The 25,651-nt window shown below is 33.8% G+C and overlaps 1 protein-coding gene across 2 annotated transcripts in view; it reads left to right on the plus strand.

The window, feature by feature from the left end:
- ADGRL3 (adhesion G protein-coupled receptor L3) overlaps positions 1-25,651 on the plus strand; it is a 788,620-nt gene that overhangs the window by 662,588 nt on the left and 100,381 nt on the right. For both annotated transcript variants that reach the window (XM_081302961.1, XM_081302962.1), the window contains 4 exons: positions 8,759-8,942; positions 9,819-9,941; positions 13,976-14,184; positions 15,129-15,305. In XM_081302961.1, coding sequence (XP_081159087.1) covers positions 8,759-8,942; positions 9,819-9,941; positions 13,976-14,184; positions 15,129-15,305 — 693 coding nt within the window. The remainder of the gene's footprint in view (positions 1-8,758; positions 8,943-9,818; positions 9,942-13,975; positions 14,185-15,128; positions 15,306-25,651) is intronic.

A 25,651-nucleotide genomic window follows, 5' to 3' on the forward strand; every position in this document is an offset into this window, starting at 1 on the left:
CTGACTGGCACATTGAAGGTGTTAAATTAATATTTGTTGAATGAATATTAAGTTATCAAGAAGGTAGAGTTAAGTTTATAGCTCTATGTAGTTCCTGTAATACAGTACAGATTTCAATGACAGCTTTCAAACTGCGTTTTAAAAGCAATAGTTTGATAAAAGCAATACTTTTTAAATAATAAGGGATCTCAGAGGTTGAGTCTTTTCTAAGGAATTTTAGTGTAATCTTGTTCTTCTGTTAAAGGTCCTTATTACTATATTAAGGTCAGTTGTGTTATATGATCTAATTTTAATTAAGACTTGAAAATGCCAGTACTTCACTGTAATATAAAAGGGAGTTCAGAGATTAGTAGTTCTTATATGCTTAATAATATTAAATGACAGTGCTTATAAAATGAACCTTAGGTTTATTGATCAGATGTGTAAATATTAGTCACTCAACCTGACTTCTAATAAAACACCTATAAGTTATAAACTGTTTTGAAGATTTTTTGAACATTCGACCTTTAGGTTTTTGATTTGAATCAATATCTAAATCCAGATTGGAGTACAAAATGCCCTATTTGATAATGATTTAAAGCTTTTGCTCTGTTTTATTTTATTCTCAACTGATAAACTTTATAGCAAAGAATACTTGAAGAAAACTTCTGTTATTCTTTTTAAATTATTAATTAATGTAAGCCATATTTATGCATTTGTGTTTGTGTGTATGTGTGTGTTTTGAAAACTGCATCCTTAGCTGATTTCCTCCTTGTGTGAACATTATAGAGTGTACTTATACAAACTAGGAGGACTCAGATACTACTTGGTGATATAATCTTTTTTTTTTTTTTAAGAGAGTACTGCCCTTGGGGAACAGTACTATTTTTTTTTTTTAAGAGAGAGTGAGAGAGGGAGGAGGAGAGAGAGAGAGAGAGAGAGAGAGAGAGAGAGAGAGAGAGAGAGAGAGAGAGAATTTTAATATTTATTTTTTAGTTATTGGCGGACACAACATCTTTGTTTGTATGTGGTGCTGAGAATCGAACCCGGGCCGCACACATGCCAGGCGAGCGCGCTACTGCTTGAGCCACATCCCCAGCCCCTTGGTGATATAATCTTAAGGAACCACATGGTATATGTGATCTGCTGTTGACCCAAATGCTGCTGTGTGGCATATGACCACATATATGGTCAGAAAGCAGGAGGTAAAAGCAAAGAAGACCTGAAGATATATTCCTCTTCCTCAACATATCCTAAGACTTAGACATGAAGAAAAATTTTAAAACATAACTATAAACTTACTAGAGCAAAACCTGTTGTCCAGTATGATTATGTGTATTGATAAAAATGTTACATTTATCTGGGCATGGTGGTGCATACCTGTAATCAGCGGCTCAGGAGGATGAGGCAGAAGAATTACAAATTCATGACCAGCCTTAGCAACATAGGGAAGCCCTAAGCACTTATTGAGATCTTGTGTCAAAAAGTTAAAAAATAAAATAAAGGGCTGGCTCAGTGGTAAAGCCCCTGGGTTAAATCTCTAATACCAAAATGGGGGGGGGGGTGAGATGTTGCATTCAGGAGGACATATGGAAAAACAAGGATGTTGAAGTAAAGAGTAAAATATAATTTATATTACTAGGTAGTTTTTCAAAAGTATGCCAGCAATTTATTAGTTTGATTTTTTTATACATATGATATAATTGCTCCTAACTTGCCTATTATGTCTCTTAGCTTCCAATTTCCTCTTCAGGTTTAGGGAAAGTATATTCACCCTTTAGTGCTCAACTCAAAAGCAAATGCCATTGACCTCCCTAGGAAGAATCTATTCCCTTAAGTACCACATGATGTGGGTTTGTAGTTCTACTTTGGGTTCACCTCCTTCCTTGGAGCACAGGAAAATTAAAGAAAAAAACTCCATTTTTGTTTTGTTTTCATTTCTAACCTCATCTAACAGTGCCTTCTTTAGTCCTTCTCACATCATACACATTTAGTAAAATTTTATTGAATTACGGTGAAAATTAACTTTGGTATATTCTGGTACATTCAGTTTTTTTTCAATATGTTGTTAAGCATAGTGGTTTATGTTCCTTGCAGTAACTGGTTCAAATTTTCCTCATTGCAGCTCCTATTCTCTTCATTCCTTCTATTCCAGTCTTCCAACTTTCCCTCCATGGTGACATCTGAACATTTTATTCTCCCACTTTTGGGAGACATGGCAAAATGTTACAGAAATCAAAGCGATGTTTTCTGTTTTCTTATTGTATATAAGTTCATTAAGGATTTTATAATAAAAGTAAGTTGTGCTTTGATAGTGAGAATTAATGAGTTCTGCAAATGTACTGAGACATTTATTGTGGGAAAACACAAATGAACACCATCTCTCCCCAAGGACATCAAGTCTAGTGAAAACACCCAGACACAAAATATGGATCATTCTATTAAAGATAAATAATCACTAAAATGGGAGCTTACTATGGTCTGGGTGTCTCCCTATTATTCATATGTTCAAGTTTACTACCAAGTGTGGTGGTGTTGGGAGGTGGAACATCTGGGCACTGACCTGGTCACAAGGGCAGAGTCTTCATGAATGGGACTTATGAAGATGCCTGAGACAGAGTGTTTCTCTTACATCTTGTGAGGCAGCAAAGAGTGAGACCTCCCTAAACTCTAAATCTGCTGATGCCTTGACCTTGTACTTCATAGTCCCAAGAATTATGAAAAATAAACATACATTGTTTGTAAATTAGCCAGGCTGAGGTATTTTTTTTTATAGCAGCCCAAACAAACTGACACAGAGACTTTAAATTTAAATTAAATCTCCAAACTGAGAACAGGTCAGGAAATATGGCTAGTTAATAGGTTTTATTTTTTGTGGTTCCTTTTTGCTCTTATAAAACCAATCTCTTCAGAGATTTATTTTTCCTGCTGGTATGAAATTGGAAAAAATTTGAACTTAACTATGAATTTTCATTGAATGGCAAGTCATTCAACAAAAAGTCATTAACAATGTTTTTGGTCCTTGTAAAGGAGGCAGAATCCCCACCCTCATGAAGATTGCCTTCACCCCAGTGAGGGTTATAAAAAAGTCACATAAACATATGAGATACCTTTAGAGAGTAATATATGTTGCAAAGAAAATAAAACAGGTAAGAGATTTCAGGGTAGGGAGGTTTCTCTAATAATGGGTGCTGTCTCAGAGCGTGTGATATTGGAGTTAAAACCTGAATGAAGTCATGATTAAAAAGCTTATCTTCAGAAAAATGCTGTGATGCTGAAGTCTTGTATTATTTCACAGCTCATTACTTGCATTGAGTTATTTATTGTTGTGGCTTTCAAGTGAGGAAGCAGGGCAACTAAATTCCTCAGGCGATTCTTCTGCTTTTCCTCCAGTTGGAGATTTACTGCTCACCTGAGTAATAAGTGTCATTGATGTGTTTCTCAGCAATGATTCTTTGTGTACTCTTTCTAAGGAATTTTAGTCTATTGCACAAACTTATCCTCTTGGAATAATTACAAAAGTTGCCATTGCAAGAATATGTAGCCATTTTCCTCCCAAAGGTTTTCATAGTAATTACAACAAATGAGTGAATTTTCTCTTCTAAAATATACAAAACTTGATCCAGACTTGGTAACGCATAGCTATAATCTTATGGACTTGGGAGGCAGAGGCAGTAGGATTGCAAATTCCAGGTCCAACATGAGGCCTTTTACAAAAAAATATAAAATGGTCATGGATGTGTCTCAGCAGAGGAGCACCCCCTGGGTTAAATGCCCAGTACCTCAAAATAAATAAAATTCATAAAGTGTGATTATAAAGTGTTCTTAACAAACACACCACAGTTATACCAAATGAATTAAACAATTCAAATGACTTTGCCTAAGGTCTGCATTTAATGATAAGCATTCTAATAATGTTGTGTAATGTTAATACATGTTTAGAAGGATATGCTTCGTCCATGATCCCATGTGCCCTCTAAATGACTTCTGAATCTTTCTGATTTATACGTGATTTTTTTTTTGAGATAGCTTAATGTACTTAAAGGCTAGAAGGCAAACTATGTAATGAGCTGGGGAATATCCATCACTATCCACTCTGAATTTAAAATATGATAAGCCTTAATTTCTCGAAAGGTTCACATATTGTTGAAAGCATAATTTATCATAAAGCACACAGAAATTTACTGGCAGAAGTAGAATGTAAATTTCCAGTGTCCATATCTTATTTAGGTTCAAGTGCTCTACAAAGGATAAACAAATTAGTTAATATTTAGTTTCTGGTAAGGATAGTGCTGGTTAAATTTACCTCAAAAAATTTTGGATTATTTTAATCTGTACAAGTTAAAATCATCAGGTGATTTTTTTTTTTCCCTTCTGGTTTGAGGCATTGTGATGGCAATATAAAGTTCCATAAGATAAATACAGGACCAGCCTTATTTTCTTCCATCTTATAACAAAATTTTAGATCAGGAAAAAAATTTAAGGCAGAAAACAGAAATGAGTTAAAATTGTTGGGCCTTAAAGTGATGTTCTCATATCTGCTCTAAATTTAATAAAATTCCTTGTACCTTTATCATTCAACTTAGGGTTGCAATACATTTAAGCTTTTATCTGTATAACCAAATAAAATGGAAATCAACCTCGTTTTAAAGACAAAAAAATATTGTGACCAGATGTCATCATTTATAATAAAATAACAAATACATAAATGTTCAAGAAAATCGAATCTGGTTATTGTTTATTATTGAGGAGCTGTGAGTGTTAGTTAAAGTCAATTAGACTTTCAATTAGTGGGCAACAGAGACACACCAGCCACTTTTAGAAAGCTTAAGGCATTTGTATTCATTAGAGAATTAAGATGGACCCTCAGTTAGTTCAAGCCACCACTCTTCTGTTCTTAAAAATTCAGCTATGTAGTAGCCTTGGTAGTTAAGCTGTATCAGGGGTCAAGTTTGAAGACTGCATTGTACAAGAGTAGTTCTTTACAGATATCACTTTGAGTTTATCAGATATGATTTGTGCTTATTAAGTGATGACACCTGTGAAGATGCCCCACTGGACTATGATGTCAAGTGAAAGTAAAAATAAGACTGCATCTTGAGCACTTATATAAGCCAGGCACCTTTTTACATTGATTGTCTTATCACTGTATTATAGATGAAGTACAGAGAAGTTAAGTAACTTGTCCAATATCACATAGCTGGACAAGAAGCAGAGTCCAGGTACAACTTCCATGGATGCATTTCTAAATCCCACACTCTGATTGTAGCTATTAATCTTTGTGCTAACACATCCTTGCAATTATATTTAAACAATCATGGCTAGGTGTTTTTTAAGAAGGCTAAATGAATCTTCAAGTTATCTCAAAACCCATTAAATCTTAGATGTTAGACTACATTTTAATGTTGTGTCTTTAACAAATTTGGAAATTATTTAACCTTTAATATAAATTTCATTGAAAGCTTTTTTACAAACAATGCTTTATTGGGGAGGACATAATTGTTGAGAATGTATTCAGATTTTTTTTTAACTATGGACCTTATACTTTTTTAGCTGCAAAACTAAGATAAGTAATAGCTTTGTGAAACTTAGATACGTTAATAACTTGGTGCATTTGATTCACTGGTATCAGTTGACAGGCACACTTTTTTGTTTTTGTTTTTTCAAGATAAAGCAGCCTGTTGTAAACAGGTTCTTGAGTTTGCTTATCAGTTTTTACAGGTTGTACTTTATTTTTGTTGTTTGTCTTTTTTTTTTTTTTTAATGGAAGCTTTTGGGTTTCCCATATAGAGATCATGTCATCTACAAACAGAGATGATTTCACTTCCTCACTTCCAATTTGGAGAGCTCTTATTTCCTTTTTGTTGGCCGACATAATACCTCAAGTGTACTGTGTTGCCTGGAAGTGGTAAAAGTGGGCATGCCATGCTTGCCTGGTTCCTGATCTTAAAGGAAAAGCTCTCACATTTTCATGGTTGACAATGATGTTCGCTAAGGGCTTTTCATATGTGGCTTTTACTTTATTTAAGTAGGTTTCTTTTATTCCTTGTTTGTTGTTTCTCTCATGAAAAAGTGCTGAATTTTGTCAGAATTTTTTTACTCATCTTTTGAAACAATTGTGTGACATATTCTATTCTGCTAACACAGCATATCACATTTATTGATTTTTGAATATTGAATTATATCATTTTATGTTAACTATATCATTTTAAATGTTAAACTCTATCGTTTAATCCCAGAGATAATCATGTGTGCTAATAATTGTATGATCCTTTCAATACGCTGTTAGGTTTGATTTGCTGGTATTTCATTGAGGAATTATGCATCTGTATTTTCATATGGCCTGTGGTTTTCTTTTTGGAGGTGTCTTTGGCTTTTGTATCAAGGTAGTAATGCTATCCTCATAAAATGTATTTAGAAGTGTTTCCTTGTCTTCAAGTTTTCAGGCGAGTTTGAGAAGAATTGGTGATAATTCTCCTTTAAATGTTTTCTGTAATTCACCAGTGAAGCCATCAGTTCCTGGGCTTTTTGAGAAGTTTTTGATTGCTGGTTTAATCTCCATTCTAGTCCATTAAGATTTTCTTTGTTTCATCATTTCATCTTGGAACAAATTATTTAGGACATTGTTGGAGATCACTGTTGAAGTTGACCATATTTTTTATTTTCCTTTTTTCTCATTTCACCATTTATAAACTAAATAAAAACAAGAAAGGACAGAACAGAAATGCTTATCCTCAATGAAGTTCCCTGATTTAAAATTTCAATTAATAAATGGAAGAATACTTAATAATCACAAAGATTATTAGCCGGGCGAAGTGGCACATGCCTGTAATCCCAGTGACTCTGGAGGCTGAGGCAAGAGGATCAGGAGTTCAAAGCCACCCTCAGCAAAAAGCAAGGCACTAAGCAACTCAGTGAGACCCTATCTCTAAATAAAAACAAAATAGCGCTGGGGATGTGGCTCAGTTGTCAAGTGCCCCTGAGTTCAATCCCCAGTTAAAAAAAAAAAAAAAAAAAGATTATTAGCAGCTAAAATAGCTTTCCATTTAAAAAAAAAAAAGAGAGAGACATAATTCTTGTTGCATGGAGGGGGGGAGGTTCAGAGCATTGCTAATGAATTCAGAGAATCATTTGATGACATAAAAAATACTTCTTTTCACTCAAGAGGGTGATGGCTTCAGAAAGCATCTAAGTGCGTGTGTGTGTGTGTGTGTGTGTGTGTGTGTGTGTGTGTGTGTGTGTGTGTAGAGAGATTTTTTCTATCTGGCATCTCTTTTTTGGCATATCCTGTTTGGCCTTACCCCTACGAGAACTTCCTGGAAAGCAGATAGTTTTGCTTTGATCCAGAAATACTTTTGATTGATTACTACTAGGTCATGCTTTAAACCCAGAACAAATGCCAGAGCTAAGCACACTATGTGAAAGTGTCCAGTCTTTGAATAAATGACGGATGTTTTTGGTTTGTTAGTGTGATGCAAAGTCCTCAAGTTGTGATTCAGACTCTTTGACTCAGAAGTCCAATAATGTTGATTTTGGGCCAGAACTTGGAGTAGCTGGGAAAATATCAAGAAAAACAACTTTTATCAAAAGGCAAATTAGTTTTTGAAGCGGGTGTTAATTGGCAGCCTAGGTGTTTCATTATGAAGCTGAATTTTTAACAGTTGTTACTTGGTTACTATGAAAACAGCAGCCAGAAGAAAACTCTGCAGTGTAAAGGATATGTCTCCATCTCCCCCAATCCCTCTGCCAAGGTGTCAATAACGTGAGTCCCGTTTTAAAACACTTACATGCAGACTAGAAACTATGTCTGTGTTGGCTGTTTATTTAACTTTATTTCTGGATTAGAGGCATATTTTATAGTGAATAGGTTCAGAGATGATCCCTTTCAAACTGCAGGTGTTATATTTTTCTATTTTGCAAATCTCTGGGTTTGAATGAAATTCAATACCTTATTGGGAGAACTGTGTTTTCTTTGTAACCTACAGCATAAAGCAAACCACAGGAGAAATGTAAGTTTTAACTATAGAGATGATTCTTTTGGATGAAGCAAGGAGAAATGTGGTGCTTGTCTTTCCATATGGATGAACCCACTGCTGATTAAAACAAAAAACAAAAAACACCTGAGGTCCATTGGTATAGTGAAATCAAACTATTTATTCCCCTCCCTAATAGTAAACAGCATGAAGAAAATTTCTCTCCATACATACATAACCCTGGGATTATGTATATTTTGATATTTTCTCCATTCTGACATTTTACTAGCTGACTAATGAAAAAAAAAAAAAAGAAAGAAAGAAGAAAAGAAAGGTTTTTGTTCAGTGAGTCTTTAACCTCTAGGAAGGAATTCCTATACTATCATGTTTATAGTCATCCTTTCCATCTCGATTGTGGTCAATCTCCAGTTTTATGGTGATCTTTAGGGAAAAAAAAAATATCTGTTTGGATTACTTGTAAACAGTTTCCCCAGCCAGATCATTTAATTATGTGATCACAGTGTTATTGAAACCTGTGATGTTGATTTTGTGGAGCAAGTATGACTATTTGTTGTCCTTCAAAGCAAGAAACAGGTTTTTTTCTTGTCTTGCAAAGTCTCAGAGAGGGTTTTACAGAAAAAAAAATAATGAATGCTTCTGCTGCAGCATGTCACAGGGGAGGCTGGGACAATAGTGAGCTCATGCGCACCGCTGATCCTTGCTTGCTGGGCAACATGTTCACCTGGATTTCTGACAGCTATGTGGGTTCACTAGAGACCTCTGTCATTCTGTCCCTCCTCTCATAGGCAATGGTCGAGACAGTTAACAACCTCCTTCAGCCACAAGCTTTGAATGCTTGGAGAGACCTGACTACAAGTGATCAACTACGTGCAGCCACCATGCTGCTTGACACAGTGGAGGAGAGTGCCTTTGTGCTGGCTGATAACCTTTTGAAGACTGACATTGTCAGGGAGAACACAGACAATATTCGTAAGTGGCCTTTGTTATACAGAAGGTCCAGAGACCCTTGTATAACAGGAAAGGGAAGAGAAAAATATTATACCAGGCACCCCATATAAATGACAATTTATTTCAATAGAGATAAGTTGTTCTTTCACTCAGATGAAAAGAGTGTCAACCTTTCAGGTTAATCAGGTTGAAAGTCCTGTATGTTAAACTCTTAGGACATTCTGATATGGGATATATGGGATATATCATTCTAGGATGGCTTACAGGGAGGTCTGTTCATTTTTAGAATTTTTACATATGTATTTATCTATGCATGCTTTGTAATATTTAGTATTTTTCTCCTAATGCACAAGTATAAGTCATTTTTACATGTGAATGAGATACTCTAAAAAGTCATGTGATTAAAGATGATAAACTGATAATTATATTATCTGGCTTATAAAGAGTATACATCTGTTTTTATTGTGGTTTCAGACATAACTGATGATTTTATATCAGGACATTTGATAAATCTGTTTTATATTTATTAATTTTAAATAGAGATCAATAATGATTTGACACGACAGTTCCAATATGAGGATTTTTATTTAATTCATAAAGCAAAGATAGTATTTTGAAAATTAACCAAAGGCCAGTGACAAAGTAATAAGATTTAGGTTTGAATTTTAAAATTTAGACTAATATATTATGGATACATTTGTAGTATTTACATGATTTTTCAAGTTTTTATTTGCTTTATGTTGAAAAAAAATGAAATCACTGATAATATATTTTCTTAAAGATTGAACTTCTTTAATATGAAAAATAGAACAAGAACTCCAGTGTTTTGATTATAGAAATATTCTTGTAACTTTGTCATGTTTCTCAATGTATGTTGGATCTCTTTGTTATTAACAGAACTAGAAGTTGCAAGGCTGAGCACAGAAGGAAACTTAGAAGACCTAAAATTTCCAGAAAATATTGCCCATGGAAGCACTATCCAGCTTTCTGCAAATACTTTAAAGCAGAACGGCCGCAATGGTAAATTAGAGTTTATTTTTTTATGCTTAATAGTATTGAACTTGCATCAATTCATTGCTTCTTGGCTTGGAATATAAGATCCACTATCTGAGACATCTCTCTCTCCTTATATCTTTCTCATTCTCCTGCTTTTCTTCTTCTTCTTATCTACTGTACCATCAATATGACAATACTATTTATTCTGCAGAATTCTCTTGTCAGATTTGGAAATTCTTCCATTGCTTTTCAGTTGTGAGAAACTTGAATATGAGGAAAATTATGAGCCCTAAAACCAAGATGATATGATTATTCTTCAACAGATTTATCTTTGTAAAATTTTCCATTTAATTTTACTTGTAATTTTTAAAGTACATATATTTTTTCATCAGTATCTTTTTGAGAATTTCTATACTTTTTCTTTGCAAAGCATCAGAAAATTTAAATGTAAAGAGATACTTAGGAGCAAATGGAACTGGTATATATAGGTCAGCCTAGCTTACTGCTAGATTGAATTCACTGGAAAAAAAAACTAAAATTCAATAAATAAGTAATTTTATAGAGAAAGTACATCCCAATTTTTACCAATCTTAAAATTTTAAAATCATGTTTTTGCTAAGACAGGGAGATCTTTTAACCTGTGATATAACAGGGGGTGGGGGGAAGGGTGACTTCAGGCCATAGCAACATATTGTGGGGTGAATGGTTTTTAAAAAATAGATCATGTTAAACATTATCAAGAAAAATTATATTTATTGTCATCAGAATAAAATGCTTTATTAGTGCTAGAAGTCTTAGAAGACCGAACTAATATATTACTATTATGTTGCTCATTGGACTAAAGAGATTTTTTGAAGCGACAGTAAGATTGTATACAATCAAGTTTAATTCCTGAGTAATTCCTGAGTTATCCTGTAACTGTTTTCTCCGCTTTTGCTCCTGTCCTCAATAATCATTTTCTGTTGAGAAGGGGTCCTTCCAGAAACAGAAATCTGACCAGTTCATCTTGGGTAACACTTAGAATGAAATCACATGACTTTACTGGACCCACCACATGCTTCTTGGTCCACTTCTTCCCTACCTCATTTGTCCCAGCTCATGCCTATCTTAGCATACCCTCTATGATCCAAGTAAACCCAATCTTATTTCTGTTTCTCACACATACTGCTCAGGCTCCTACATCAGGGTTTTGTGCGGGTTCTTTTCTTTCTTCTTAAAATGTAATTTTTTTGTGATAGCAGCCTCTCCATCATTCACTTCTTAAAAAAATCTTACCTCTTTAGGGAAAATCCTCCTCATGTCCTCTAAGGTAGATCACTCTTTCTCAATCACTCTTTTCCCATTAGCCATGTTTATGCCAATGCTTCTCCATAGCATTTGTTCTTTTGCCATTATAAGAAATTATATTAGTATTAATATTATTTTTTTACTGCCTGCTTAATGTCTGACTCTCCCTCTAGGCAGTAAACTCCATAAGAACAGGGACTTCATTTATTCTTATTACTGATATAATCCTACTACTTTAAACCATGCCTGGCACTTCAGTGTGCTCACCAAGGACACATTGAATAAATGTGTGAACCTTCAGACACAAAGCAAATGAGGACTGAAATATGTCTGCAGTAGTCATAATTAGATGCGATGGTACCTGGACATCAAACCATAAGTGAAAATTGGGATGAATTATCAATTGATCATAAGACAATTAAAATAAAAATTTATAATATTAAGCTTTTGCCTTTCAAAAATCGGCACTTATAAAATCTAAAGGGAAAGAGCTAAAATTATTCTGTTGTAAGAGACAGCCAATTCTTAGTGAATTACTAGTATTTATATAGTACTATGTTTACATATAAAGATTAAATAAGATCTCCTTCCTTGTGTAGCTCTCATTATAATCTCTTTGCTGGGTTATTGAAAGGAAAAAGAGTCCCGTGATATATGTCTCAGAAAACAGGCTGACAGCAGCCTGTACCACAGCACAGAATCTACTATGAGATGTCTCTGCTGCCACATTTGGGGAACAGTAACAGAACTGCTGCTGCTGCTGTTGCTGCTATTTCTGCTCTTCCTCCTGCTTTTTGTATCACTAGCTCTTCATCTACAGAATGAGAATACAGTATCTGTTTAGATGCAGCTAGCTGAGAGGTGCCCAGAACAACCTCTTTGCAAGGCAAGACAGGAAGGCAAATATATGTAAATTTTGCATCTATAAATCCCTAAGCATAACACATTTCTCAAACATGGGAGTACAGATTAGATATTAGACAGCCACCCCTCTTTATATTATAGAGGTGTTTTTTTTTTTTTTTTTGGTCTGTCATTCCATTCAACTGAATTCTCTCTCTTTCTCTACTTAACTCGAAGATTCAGAAATGGGGACTGTGATTTCCTCATCTCTGTAGCCACAGTGGTTGGACAGTGCCTGTCTCTTGGTGAACTGGTATGCCTGTATACTGGAAGTAACACACAGGACTTGAGTCCCTGCTCCTTTTCCCCACCCAAGGAAATGATACCTAAAAGTATAGGTAAAGTTTTGGTATCCTTAAAAAAAATTGCAATTGAGATATAAATAGCAAATTAGCATGTAATAAAATACACAAACTTTTAGTGTTTAGCTTAAGGAATTTGACCATTGTATATAACTCTGTAAAGTCACATAAAACAAAAAATAAATTTCTTTCTATTACCCAAAATATTCCCTGGTGTTTCTTACCACTCTTTTTATTTTCTGTGCCTACCTAATGAACCTTTCTTCTCATTATTATTTTACAGACACAATTGTCCTATTCTTAGATTTCATATAATCACATATTTTATACATATGTACTTTTTTCTCTCTGGATTCTGTAACTCAATAAGATCTTTTTGACATTTTTGTCATTATGTCCTATAGTTTGTTCTTTTTGTCGGGGGTAGTACTGGGGATTGAACTCAGGAGCACTCAACCACGGAGCCACATCCCCAGCCTGGTTTTGTATTTTATTTAGAGGCAGGGTCTCACTGAATTGCTTAGCACCTTGCTTTTTGCTGAGACTGGCTTTGAACCCAAGATCCTTTGCCTCAGCCTCCTGAGCTGCTAGGATTACAGGCATGTGCTACCGCGCCTGACTCTTACAGTTTGTTCATTATTGATGCATAGTAGATTCTATTATCATATGGGGCTCTTATGAATAAGAATTCTGTATTAAAGTTTCCTTATACAAATTTTCTTCTTTGTGGATATATGCTTTCACTTACTAGGAAGAGAATATATATGTTGACCTTTAAAAGAAATTGCCATTTTTCTTAGTAATCAAACATTTTAACACACCCAGCAGCAATGTACAAGATTTCCAATTGCTCCACATCCTTACTAACATTATTGTAGTGAATCTCTATTAAAAATTCTAGTTGGAAAGAAATGCTACCTCAAAATTTTAATTTCTATTTCCCTAATTACCAATGACACAGATAATTTTTCATATGTATCCTGGTCTTTCACTTATTTTTTAAGAATTTATTTATGACTTTTTCCATTTTAAAATGTTTTATTATTTAACTGTTGACTAGCAGAAATACTTTATATTTACATGAGTCCTATTTTTTCCTTCATTGTGCTTTGCTTTTCATTTTCTTGATATGTTTTGATAGATTCAAATTTTAAAATTTGATACACTTCTGTTTACCATTTTGTGATTTTTGTCATTTTTTAATCCAATCTAAGTCATTTTCCCTTTCTTAAAGTTAAAATGTATCATCCTATATTTTGTTTTAGAGGCTTTATGGTCATGCTTTTATGCTTAGGTCTATAATCCATCTAAAATTCAGTTTTGAATATGGAGTAAAATAGAATTGAGTTCATTTTAAAAAAATACTGATATGTAGTTATTTGTGTAGAATTTGACTTTCCTTTTCTCATGAATGATTTGGAATTTTGGTGCCAAGCAAATAAATGCTTGATTTTTTAAATTGTTTGTAAAGATTTGATTGGTGTCTAATTAGAATTAATTTAAATACAATGTACAAACTGATCAGTGTTTTTTTTCCCAACATGTACACATTTCCATTTACTTCAGGAGAGATCAGAGTGGCCTTTGTCCTTTATAACAACTTGGGTCCTTATTTGTCCACGGAGAATGCCAGTATGAAGTTGGGCACAGAAGCTATGTCTACAAATCATTCCGTTATTGTCAATTCACCTGTTATTACAGCAGCAATAAACAAAGAGTTCAGTAATAAGGTTTATTTGGCTGATCCTGTGGTGTTTACTGTTAAACATATCAAGGTAAGAATGTTAAGATTAATTATCCACATTTTCCATGTTCAATATAACTTGAATATTAAATTAATTTTCCATTAATATCTTTCTATTATTTAACATATTACAATTCATTATCAGCAAGATATGGTAGTGCTGTTTTTTGTTGGGGGAGAATAAGTAGATCATAGCTACTCTTGCGAGAAAAACAGAAAATAATGTTTGTGTAAGATGATGGATATGTTTTGTCTTCTCTACAATAGTAATCTTTTTACTATTATGTGAACTCAGTAACATCATATTGTATACCTTAAATGTACAATATAAGATTTTTTTTTGGGCTGGGGATGTGGCTCAAGCTGTAGCGCGCTCACCTCGCATGCGTGCGGCCCGGGTTCGATCCTCAGCACCACGTACCAACAAAGATGTTGTGTCAGCCGAGAACTAAAAAATAAATATTAAAAATTCTCTCTCTAAGAAAAAAAAAAAAAAAAAAAAAGATTTTTTTTTAAAATGAGCTAGCCATACATTAAAAGAAACTGTAGAGCCATATGATGTTGTAAGTAATTATGTCTTTGTGTGAAGATAGTTTTGCGTATATAAAAAAAAATTGTACTTGTAAATTCAGCAAATATTTCTAAAGAGCATCCTTTTAGAAGTTTATTGTTCCTAGCAATTTACTTCTTTACTATGAAATTGACATTAATTTATATGATTCAGAAATATTGATATTAATATTATTAATAATAATAATTTAAAGAACATTTAACCTCTAATAAGATAGAATAAACCACAGACATTCAACTTTTCTTAGAACTGATGAGTCCCACTTCATATGAAAACATTGGTTGATATCACTACAAGAATTGGAACGGAGTATGAGACTGTGTAATATATGAATAAAATGCTTACTTAATTTATATGATTATCAAGTAGTTATTACCTTTTTTGACTTTTTTTTTTTGCCATAGCAGTCAGAGGAAAATTTCAACCCTAACTGTTCATTTTGGAGCTACTCCAAGCGCACAATGACAGGTTATTGGTCAACTCAAGGCTGTCGGCTTCTCACAACAAACAAGACACATACTACTTGCTCTTGTAACCACCTAACCAATTTTGCAGTACTTATGGCACATGTGGAAGTTAAGGTAAGATATATGTCTTGCAACACAAATCCTTTAGCATGCAATAAGTTTTCTAACTATAAAAAATCCTAAGTATATGAGCCAGTCTCACTTCAGTATCTCTCCACTTTTATGGTAATTCTGTCCATAAACTCTTTTTCTTTTTAATTTTTTTAAATTCAATTGTGAGGATTGAACCCAGGGCTCCCACATGCTAGGCAAACACTCTGCTTACTGAGCTACATTCTCAGTTTATCCAGAAACTCTGGCATTCAGGCCATATCCTATTAGATGTTTCAAAGAACTGGTTCTCTTTTCCTATTACTAATATAATTCATAAAATTGAAATGTGCTTAATTAATGTTCTCTAGTCTCCTGATTTTCATTTTGTGTAATAAAACAAAGAAGCATATATTCACAAACAGGTCAAGATAAGACCCAAGGTCCAGAGATTAACAGAGTTGTTTTAGGAAGCTGGGATTAGATAGGTTGTAGAGTAAAAGGCTATGCATAGGATTTAGTTCTGTTAAAGTGCCTCCTGGGAAAGCAACTAATGAGCATAAAATATACACAGCATGGTAATACAGAAGGATTGGCAAATTCTAACAGTGAAATGGGTTATGCTTATTCAAGATGATACTAATCTTAGGAAAAATCTAGATGACAGGTAGTTTCCACAGTCAGACACGTGGTTAAGGGCTATATCAATTTCTTCCTCATATGAGTGTTTTTCATATATGGAGACCGATCAGAGATGGAGACTGTAAGCTTGTAAGGAAAAGAATGGCTAAAAGGGTTTGAGGGTATCAAACCAAACAGGAGAACTGTAAAGGGAAGAGATATAGTACAAAAAGCACAAAACAGTTCAGTGCCTCAGTGGTAGGTAAAATTAATGTTGAAACATTCAGCTTACGGAAGTTTACATTGTTGGAAACTTCTGTTTTTGTTCTAAGCAAGATACTTCAAGAGTAATCGAGAATGCTAATACCTTGCTTCCGTCATTAGAATAGTTTAGGAACTAGGGTTGACTTGGATCCCAGTATAAGTGCAACCGATAATTAGAGCTGAAAGAAAGCTAGATTATATAAATTGTGTGACATAATAAATGGATGATTTTCTAGGGTTTCAAATAAGATGGCCATTGAGAAGCATACTTTTTTTTCTGAAACATTTAAAGAATCATTGACTAAACAATTACACTTAAAATCTGAAAATGTAGCTTACTTTATTTTCTAAAAAACTTTTAATGAATTAAATACAGTTTAAAATATATCAGTTATGATTTTTTAAAATTATTAGTCTTATGTAAATTATAAAAGGTGGCCATTAGAACTGTCATTGATATTTTTCTTTGGGTAGGGTAAAATAAAGCATGAGAATTTTATGCAAAATTTAAAGCTTCAATTTTCATAGCATCTTATAGTATACTATCATTGTCCTAATTATTTGATATACATTGCATTATAGAAGGAAAATGACTTCTTAAAACCTTGGATTGGCTTTGGCAAAGATGACAGTCTTTTATACAATTAACAAAATTTTCATTATATAAGTTTACTTAGCTTTTCAACTGTAGTAAATGATATTTTCAAGGCATTTGTCATTATAGGTTGAATGAAATATGAAATAACATGCATTTTTAATCATACTTGTCGTGTTAGCATATATTTGTTTAAAATGTATTTCTTAGAGTATAATAATTTGAAAAACAAGATAAATGTTGCCCTCAAGAGGTTGACAGGGTTGTTTTTGTTTTGTTTTGTTTTGTTATGTCATGAGACATAAGTAAATAGCTACATCATAATAAGGTAACTATAAGAATGAAGTTTGTACAATCTACTGTGAGGAAATTGAGTATGTAAAGTCAGGAATTTTTTTTTAGATTGTGGGTGATGATTTACAAAATGTGTAATAAGAGATTAATGAATTAGCTAGAAAAGTTGTGAAGGCTATTTCAATCAGAGACAACAGTATGAATGGAAACTGAAGATGTTACATATCATGGTGTGGAGAGCATGATACAAAGATTTCAGGGTTAATGTACCATAGGTACAGTGTGGATGGCTAGCAGTTGGTGATGAACTGAAGAGTTGGGCAGGACTGTGGCATGAAAGGCCTCAAATAGAAACCCAAATGGGCCTGACATCTGTAGATTCAGAGTAGGAGTCTGAATTGATGCTCACATATCACATGTATGGTATGTCTAAATATTATAAATAAAGCTCAAAAAGATGAAATATATCCTGACCTAACACAACATAACTTTATATTGACTGAAGACACAATCTGAATTTAGAATTCTCAGAATCTCCCAAGTTCTGCTCCTGAGCATGGCCATGTATGGCAAGCCTCTGGCTCCCACTCAGTGGTTCTCCCTGCCTCCTCAAAAGTATGAGGTCCCGGCAAGGGCTGTCTTTCCAGGGTCTCAGAGTGTACTGGTGGTGTGAGTCTTTGCTGTTATTTTACAGGAAATTAAGAAACAATATTTAGCTAGATGTGGTGGCACACAGCTGGCAAACAGTCAGAGGCTGAGGCAGGAGAACTGCAAATTTGAGGTCAACTTCCATAATTCAATGAGACCCTGTTTCAAAATAAAAATGATTGGTGATGTGCTCAGTGGCAGTGCACCGCAAGGTTCAATCTTTGTTGTCACAAAGGCAAAAAATAAGGAAGGAAGGAAGGAAGGAAGGAAGGAAGGAAGGAAGGAAGGAAGGAAGGAAGGGAGGGAGGAAGGGAAGGAGGGAGGGAGGGAGGGAACAATTCTAGATTTCTAAACAAAAATAGCACTGACTTACTTTGTACTTTCCATAGATTATACCCAATACTCTGTGGATGATGGATGTGAAAACTATTAGATTGTCTCTGTTGTGACAGTTATTTCACTAGTCTTGGTAAAGGAAGTCCTAAACTAGGGTTGTCATGGTAGCCATGAAGAGGATTTATATTTCAAAGATAGGTAGGACATAAAAATACAAAATCTATATAATCCTTGATTTATAGAGTGTGATAGATGAGCTAGCAACAAAAAGCTACATACTTGTGAATTCCCATCACCCTGATATCAATAAAAAGAGAGGAAGTATTAATGTTCAACATACTTTAAAAATTGAAAACTGTGACAAAGTTGTTATCTACCTTATATCACTGACACAAATCATTTTCATCCAATTTTTTTTTGTCTAGAATTTAGAAAGAGAGGGTGTGAGCACCCCAGAGGGAAACCACATACACATCCAGTTAGCAACATAAAAGCAAAATGATCTCAGCTTTGTCAGTAGAGTTCAAATGATATTCTTCAAAGGGATATAAACCTCCTTTTGTCAAAACATCACAAATTGATCCAGTTTAGCAAGATCAACTATACTGACAAATGATGGACTTAAATTTGGAAAGTGTTCATCTGGTTCTAGAATTCTATATTTCAATTTACAGAATAAACTCAGGAAAAAAAATGGATCAAATTTGAGGCAACAGTCAAATACCTTTTATTTTTTTTTTCGGTAAAGCTCATTGCATATCAACTGCTCCCCCAACCCATTATAGAAGAATCATGACTGTGACCACTATTGTGTGTCAACAAGAGGTAAAAAATGGAAACCAATATTTTCCTATAGCAGTCAAATGCACAGTATCAAATGAGTCTTAAATTTCTTATATCACAATCTCTTTTGATTGCCTAAGTCAGTCCCATTTTGTTGTTCCCATAACTTAGTTTTGTCACTTTAATAATCAAAAACAAAAAAAAAAACAGGAAATAAGGAGACTGATCATCACTAGAAATCTAAAATGAAACACACTAACCAAAAATTTATGTTAGACTAATGTCTAAAATAGACATTTAATTTATTCACACATAATGAGAAATACAGCAGCCAGTTGGAACAGATACTTATATCTACTAGTTGTCACTTTCTGAATCCATAGGAGAATCTGTAAAGGAAACAAAATGATATTGGAGAATTTTGCTTGATGAATTTAGAAAGAAGCAGCTGAATAATTTTGACAGTGATTGACATGAAACTGTGGTACCCTATTGCATTCATCTTCCTGCAGGGCTCTACCTGTGTCTGAATTGCCCTTATCCATCTATCTATCATGTGTGCTATCGCTACTCTTCAATCAGCCCTTCCTTCATTCTTTTATCCACATTTTTGAGCACTAAGATAACCATCATAAAGAATATTGACTTATTGCCTAATATGCAGCAGGATCTCAATAAATCTAACTTCCTCCTTCCTGTTTGTATGATATATTATTAGATTCCAGCAATTCTGTTGGAAACTTCTGGCCCTCAAGGACTCACATTTTTGAGCAGGAGTAGGGCTGGGAAGAAGAGCAGAGAAACGAAGATGCAGCTGCAGACATAATTTTGATAATTATTGAGGCCTACGCTGTGATTTAGGGATGTAATAGAGGATGATCTTTCTGAGGCAGGAGTGCTTAGAAAGGGTTTATCACGAAAGTGTCCTGTTCTGAAGGATGAGTGGGATAGACTGAGTAAGGCGATGTGTGGAGAATGTGAGTGGGCCACATTTTTGCAGCACTTTCTTCCCTTCGTCTTGGTACACTACTTTTTCTTGTTTCTTTCCTTCCTTGTTAATGAGTTTTCCATAGTTTCCTTTGCTGGTCTCCTGTTCCATGACATCTTGTGTCTCTCTAGCCTAAGGTATAATTCTAAATATCTCTTTTTTATCCCTAGGTGATCTTCTATAGTCGTATGGCTCTAAATATACTTTTATGGTTCACAGATTTCTATCTCCATTTCTTAACTCTAGACTCACAGATTTAACTGTGATTTGATATGACTACAGGTGCTCTAGACTTAGGTTGTAATTATATCCCAATAAAGCCATCATAAATTAATATATCATAAGTCAAAAGTGCATTTAGTTGCACCTAAACTACCCAGCAGCATAGCTCCTCCTTGCCTAACTCAGATGTGCTCAGAATATTTATGTTAGCCTATATCTGGGCAAAATTGCCCAATACAAAGCTCATTTTGTAATAAAATGTCGACTATCTTATGCAATTTATTGAATACTATTGTGAAAGTGAAAAGCAGACTGGATGTATGTGTTCAGGAGACAGAGATGGGCGTTTTGTAGATATTATGACAGAAGAAAGCAAAGCACAATATCCAAAAGACACAATAAATTGGTACGATATTGGATTTTTACTCTCATGATCACATGACTGAAAGCTGCAGCTCCATGCGTTCCCCGGCATAGAGAGTTATTATTATACCACAGGTTGCTACATACAATTCAAAATTTGCAGCACAGTTTCTACCAATTATATCTTGCTTTTGCTCCATCATCATAAAACTGTTGTAAGCTGCACCATGGTACACTGGGGACCAACTGTACTTAGACGTCTGTAATAAGTTTTAGCACTCTCGGACCACACTTTGGTATCTTCCCATTGGAGTCTTCTTCATCTTAGTGAATGGCTGCTCTGTCCTTCCAGTGCTCCAGTCCTGTACCATATAGTACCTTTGATTCGTCTCTTCTCACTAATATTGCACACTCAGTCCCATTAGCATATACTGTCAGATCCAGAATCTGACCTCTTCTCAGCATCTTCATCTCTGTCAGCTAGGTTCCAGACCCTATCATCTGCCCTTTACTTTGTTGCTTTAGCCTCTTAATGGGTTCTCTGCTTCCCTCCGTCTCCCTCTTAAGTCTATTCTCGGAATGGTTGCCAAAGAGATACTTTTAAAAATGTGAGTTGGATCACATTAGTTCTCTGACTGATTCTCAAAATCACATTGTGTAAATGCTTTAAGATGCAAGTCTGATATTTTAAACCTTTGAATCAGTCTCCATTGACTTCTTATCTCAGCAGGAGCAAAATCTCAAACCCTGGCCCAGATCCCTTGACCTCCTCTCCTAATACTGTTCCCCTTGATCACCCAGCCCCAGCCTCTGGGTGGACACACCAGGTGTGCTCTGAGTAAACCTCGAGTCTCCCTTCTCCCAGCCCCTGCAGATACTCACATGGCAAACTTCCTGGCCTCCTTCAAGTTTAGCACAGTCACCTTCCTGATGAGAATATCCCTGCCCTCCTGTTTTAAATTTCAGATTATCCTGTCTGCACAAAAATAGGGAGTGAGGCAAACCAGCTCCTTTGCTTCAGAGGGTTTTTATTTTATCAAGGGAGAGATGTGTTAAGACATACTATTGAATGGGATGCTGAGAGATTTTAGCTAGGTTAGTTCAGGAATGTAAGAAAGGAAGGGGATACTTCCACCCATTAATTCAAGTTTGTTATGAGAATTACATATTAATACTGAAGTGTTCTTGTTTTTCTATTTTTTTTCTACAAGGAGGGGAGTAGATTTTTATGGATTTTGTTTTGTTTTCTAAATTTGAAAGTTTTCTCATTATTTGTTCAAAATCCTTGATTTAGCATCAGACATCTAAATAAGATAATATTGATTAACATTTTTTTCAGTGAATTAGAACTCTCAAACTATATGGTAGACCAATGTAAATGTTTTAAATTAAATACATTGTTTACCTGTTCCTAAATATGTTCTTCAAACTAAATTAAAATGTAAACAGATTAAAACACATATAGAATGAATGCTTAATTTCTTAAAATGCATGTATTTTAATTTATTATGGATATTCCATATCAAAGATCAAGTATATTTTGAAGATTTTTTTTTAAAAAAAGTGCATGACAATTAACTGCCAAAAATTAGATTTGAACTACTTAATGATGTTTTTCATTGGCAATGTTTTTTTCAATAAACCACCTAATTATTAGAATTGGATATGTGAAAGCTGTTACATAAAATATCAGTTGGTCATTTCATGGTACTTAAATAAGCATTGAAGGTTTTTCATATTCTATCAATAATGAGTAATCTCCCTATACAAAAGAGGATTACTTATTGTTTTAATTTTTTTTCCATCTCTTGGTTATGTTTACATAGCAGTTTATAATTTGGAATTAGGAAAGAACTTAGGAAAAACTGAATTTTTTTGGATAATGGACATTTCTGTTGACATAAGGAAAAACTAATCAAAGCTTCATTTCAATTATTTCTAAAATATTAAAATTTATGAAACTATAGCTAATTTCCATTTGAAAAAACAGTGAAGCTTTTTATCAAAGTCAAGTATAAAATCATCTTATAATCTTCTATTATTTCACTTGTTTTCTTTTATCCATTCATACATTCCATAGATTAACCATACTTTCTGCCTCTTGCTTTATATGTGGGAAATATTGTTCTTAATATTTCTAAATGTTATCATTTTCCAGTCTATATTTTCAGAAATCTCTGCAATTGTTCAAAGTTAAACATTTGGGAATGTTCTTGACACATAATCAGTAAACAGTTAAAGGCAGTTTTCTTTTCATTTGCTTTTAAATCACTTGGTGTGCTTCTCTTATAAGTTACATTATATAATCATATACTGCAACAAATTTACCTTCTCCAGACCATGAGTTCTCTTCTTAAGGACAGTCTTTTATTCTAATTTGCAACTCCAATGCTTTACACATGTAAAAAATAATAAGTCTTGAGTGAGTGAAAAGAATCTATTATGACAAAAACCATGGTAGATGGTTTGTGACCTTTTAAATGTCTAAGAGTTATCTTGTTTTGCTTTTTCTCCATTCTTGTTTTTAAATGTTTGTAAGATTAATAAGGTTGATGTTATAAGTATTTTTTTTGTTTGATTAGAAACTATAAAACCAACTGCTGTGAGTAGTTCTCTCTAAATATTCAATTATGCTAGAATGCAAAGGATTTGTCTTTATCTATTTGTAACTTTTGAGAATTTCTCTATAAACCCCAAGGTTGGGAAGCAGCTGGTTGAGTGCTTCTGAGTTCTATTCACTTTTGTGTGAGGAAACAGTTTATTGTCTTCTCTTTTAGACACAAAAGTAAATATTACAAAAACTTAGGTAATGTGTTTTATAATAAAAACTATTATAGTATTTGTGGTATTTTAAAACATCCATTAAACTAAAAAAAAGTTGGTAAGAATATAGAATAGTGATTATTAGAGGTTGGAAGGGTTTAAACTAAATCCAGTTTCAAACTAATTGAATTAACATTTGAGCTGTGGTTTTGTAGAGCACTGTAAAAAAACTTAAGAAAGGGGTCTTGTAGTTTACATTATTAGCTCTTCCCTATACTAAAATTTTAGTTCTTTAGGAAATTAAAAAAAAAATATTCCTACTCTCTCCTGTCAGTTCCACTTGACATTGATTTTTATGTTCTTTAAAATATTTTACTTAGTTTGGTGACTTTTTTTCTTCTTTCTTTTAAAGTTTAGTATATCCTCTCATGCCATATCCAGACTTCTCCCTAGTCCAAATACAGGCCTTGATTTAAACCAGTGCATTTTAAAAAATATAGTATTTATTTGAAGCAGTCAAAATTTGGAAATTTTAGATATATACCATAGATTACTTTAAGGTTAGAGTTCTCCTTGGCTAAAAGAATACACAGGTTGTTTTATGTTGTATGACCCTAGAATTGCACATTAAAGTAAATACTTGATTTTTAAAAGGATATTTTCATGTTTTAAAATCTAAAAAGGAGTTCATAATCTGATTGAATCAAATGTATGAAATATAATGTCAAGAGCTTTGTAATGTTTTGAACAACTAATAATTTAAATAAATAAATAAATAAAAGAAGGAAATGTAGGAGCTGGGGTTGTGGCTCAGTGGTAGAGTGCTTGCCTAGCACACATGAGGCACTGGGTTCAATCCTCAGCACCACATAAAAATGAAATAAAGATTGTGTGTCCACCTACAACTAAAAAATAAATATTAAAAAAGGAGTTTCTTTAGTAGTTTAGCAAATGGGTTGCATTAGTGAAAAATAAAGTATTTAATATACTAATACACGATGCTAAAGGTTACTTACTTCTACTCTCGTATTTTTATGCTCATATTGCATTTTATTATTTATAATATGGTAGGATTAAGGTAGAGTTAGAGATTAAGAATTATCATTTAGGGGCTGGGGTTGTGCCTCAGTGGTAGAGTGCTCACCTAGTGCATTCAGGGTGCTGGGTTCAATCCTCAGCACCATATAAAAAATAAAATAAGGATATCATGTCCAACTACAACTAAAAAATATTTGAAAAAAATTATAATTTTATATGGAGCACTGAACTGGTATATTTACTAAATAATTTGCAGCTTAAATACTTACCAAATATGAAAAATCTCATGAAAAAAAGTGGTTTCAAAACTGTACAATTTGGATTATATCTTTAATATTAACTTTATAAAAAAAATCAATAGTCTTCTAGAACCAAGAATTACTTTTGGATTTTCCATTGAACAGTGTATTAAATGTTTCCTTCACACAATTGGGCCTTCCAATTTATGAATTTCCAGCACTGGTTAAATTTTTGTACAGGTCACCAAGAAATGACACACCCCTTTTATTTAATAAGAAGAGTAACAACTACCAGTTTCACCTTCCTAGCCTATCCACTCTCCCTCCCCCATACAAAATGCTCACATTTCCCAAGTCACAGAGAGTACTTAGAATTTAATTCACTTGCAAGCAATGGGTTTTTCAAAATGCAAATAAGTGTAATGGGAGAATTGTCTTCCTACCACCAGGGCTCCTGGAATGTGAGCCTCAACTTAAAGGTTCCTTTGAGCATTTTGTGTTACTTAACAGGAAATGAAGAATTCTGCTTCATATTATTTCTTCTCATCTACAATGGACCACTAATTGTCTAGATCCTCTTGTGTTTCATTTCTAGAGAAGTTGCTATAAGCAGGAGACATTATTGAGGGGAGAAAAAGAAAATTCTATAGATTCTCTCTTCTTATTTCTAGGTGGGGCAGGAAGAAAGAGAATTGGTAACCTACTCAGAGAGCTAGTACCCATATGACTTTCCAATACTTCAAAATGTGGTCACACAGACATTGCGAACCCTCCCAATATCACAACTTCTGAATTTCAGTACAATCATAAATTAATGTTAATACTAAATATCTTTCCATCGATTTAGTTTATTCCTTATTAGTGAGATTATTTTACCATTGTACAACTGAAGAAATTTTTTTAAAAAAATTTAAATAATGGTTCTACTCACCTGATTTACCTATGCTTATGAAGGTATAACCAACCAAACTAACAAAAGAAACAAACAAAAACCTTTGTACCTCATGTCTAAACACATTCTCCATTGCTTGTACTGTTCTTTTTGAGAATCAGTTGAGGTGTTTATTAACTGTATTCTGTTTGTTCCAGATCACATTTTACTTTATTTAACATGGAGACAGTTCAGTGATTCTTTTCCTTTTCTCCTGGTCTATTTCATTTCACTGTGTCTAGTAAAGTGATAAAGCGAGAGAACTCCCAGACTCTAGAGAAATTA

Source organism: Spermophilus citellus (genome assembly GCF_964194105.1).
Source record: "Spermophilus citellus genome assembly, chromosome: 8".
In the NCBI taxonomy this organism is placed as follows: Eukaryota; Metazoa; Chordata; class Mammalia; order Rodentia; family Sciuridae; genus Spermophilus; species Spermophilus citellus.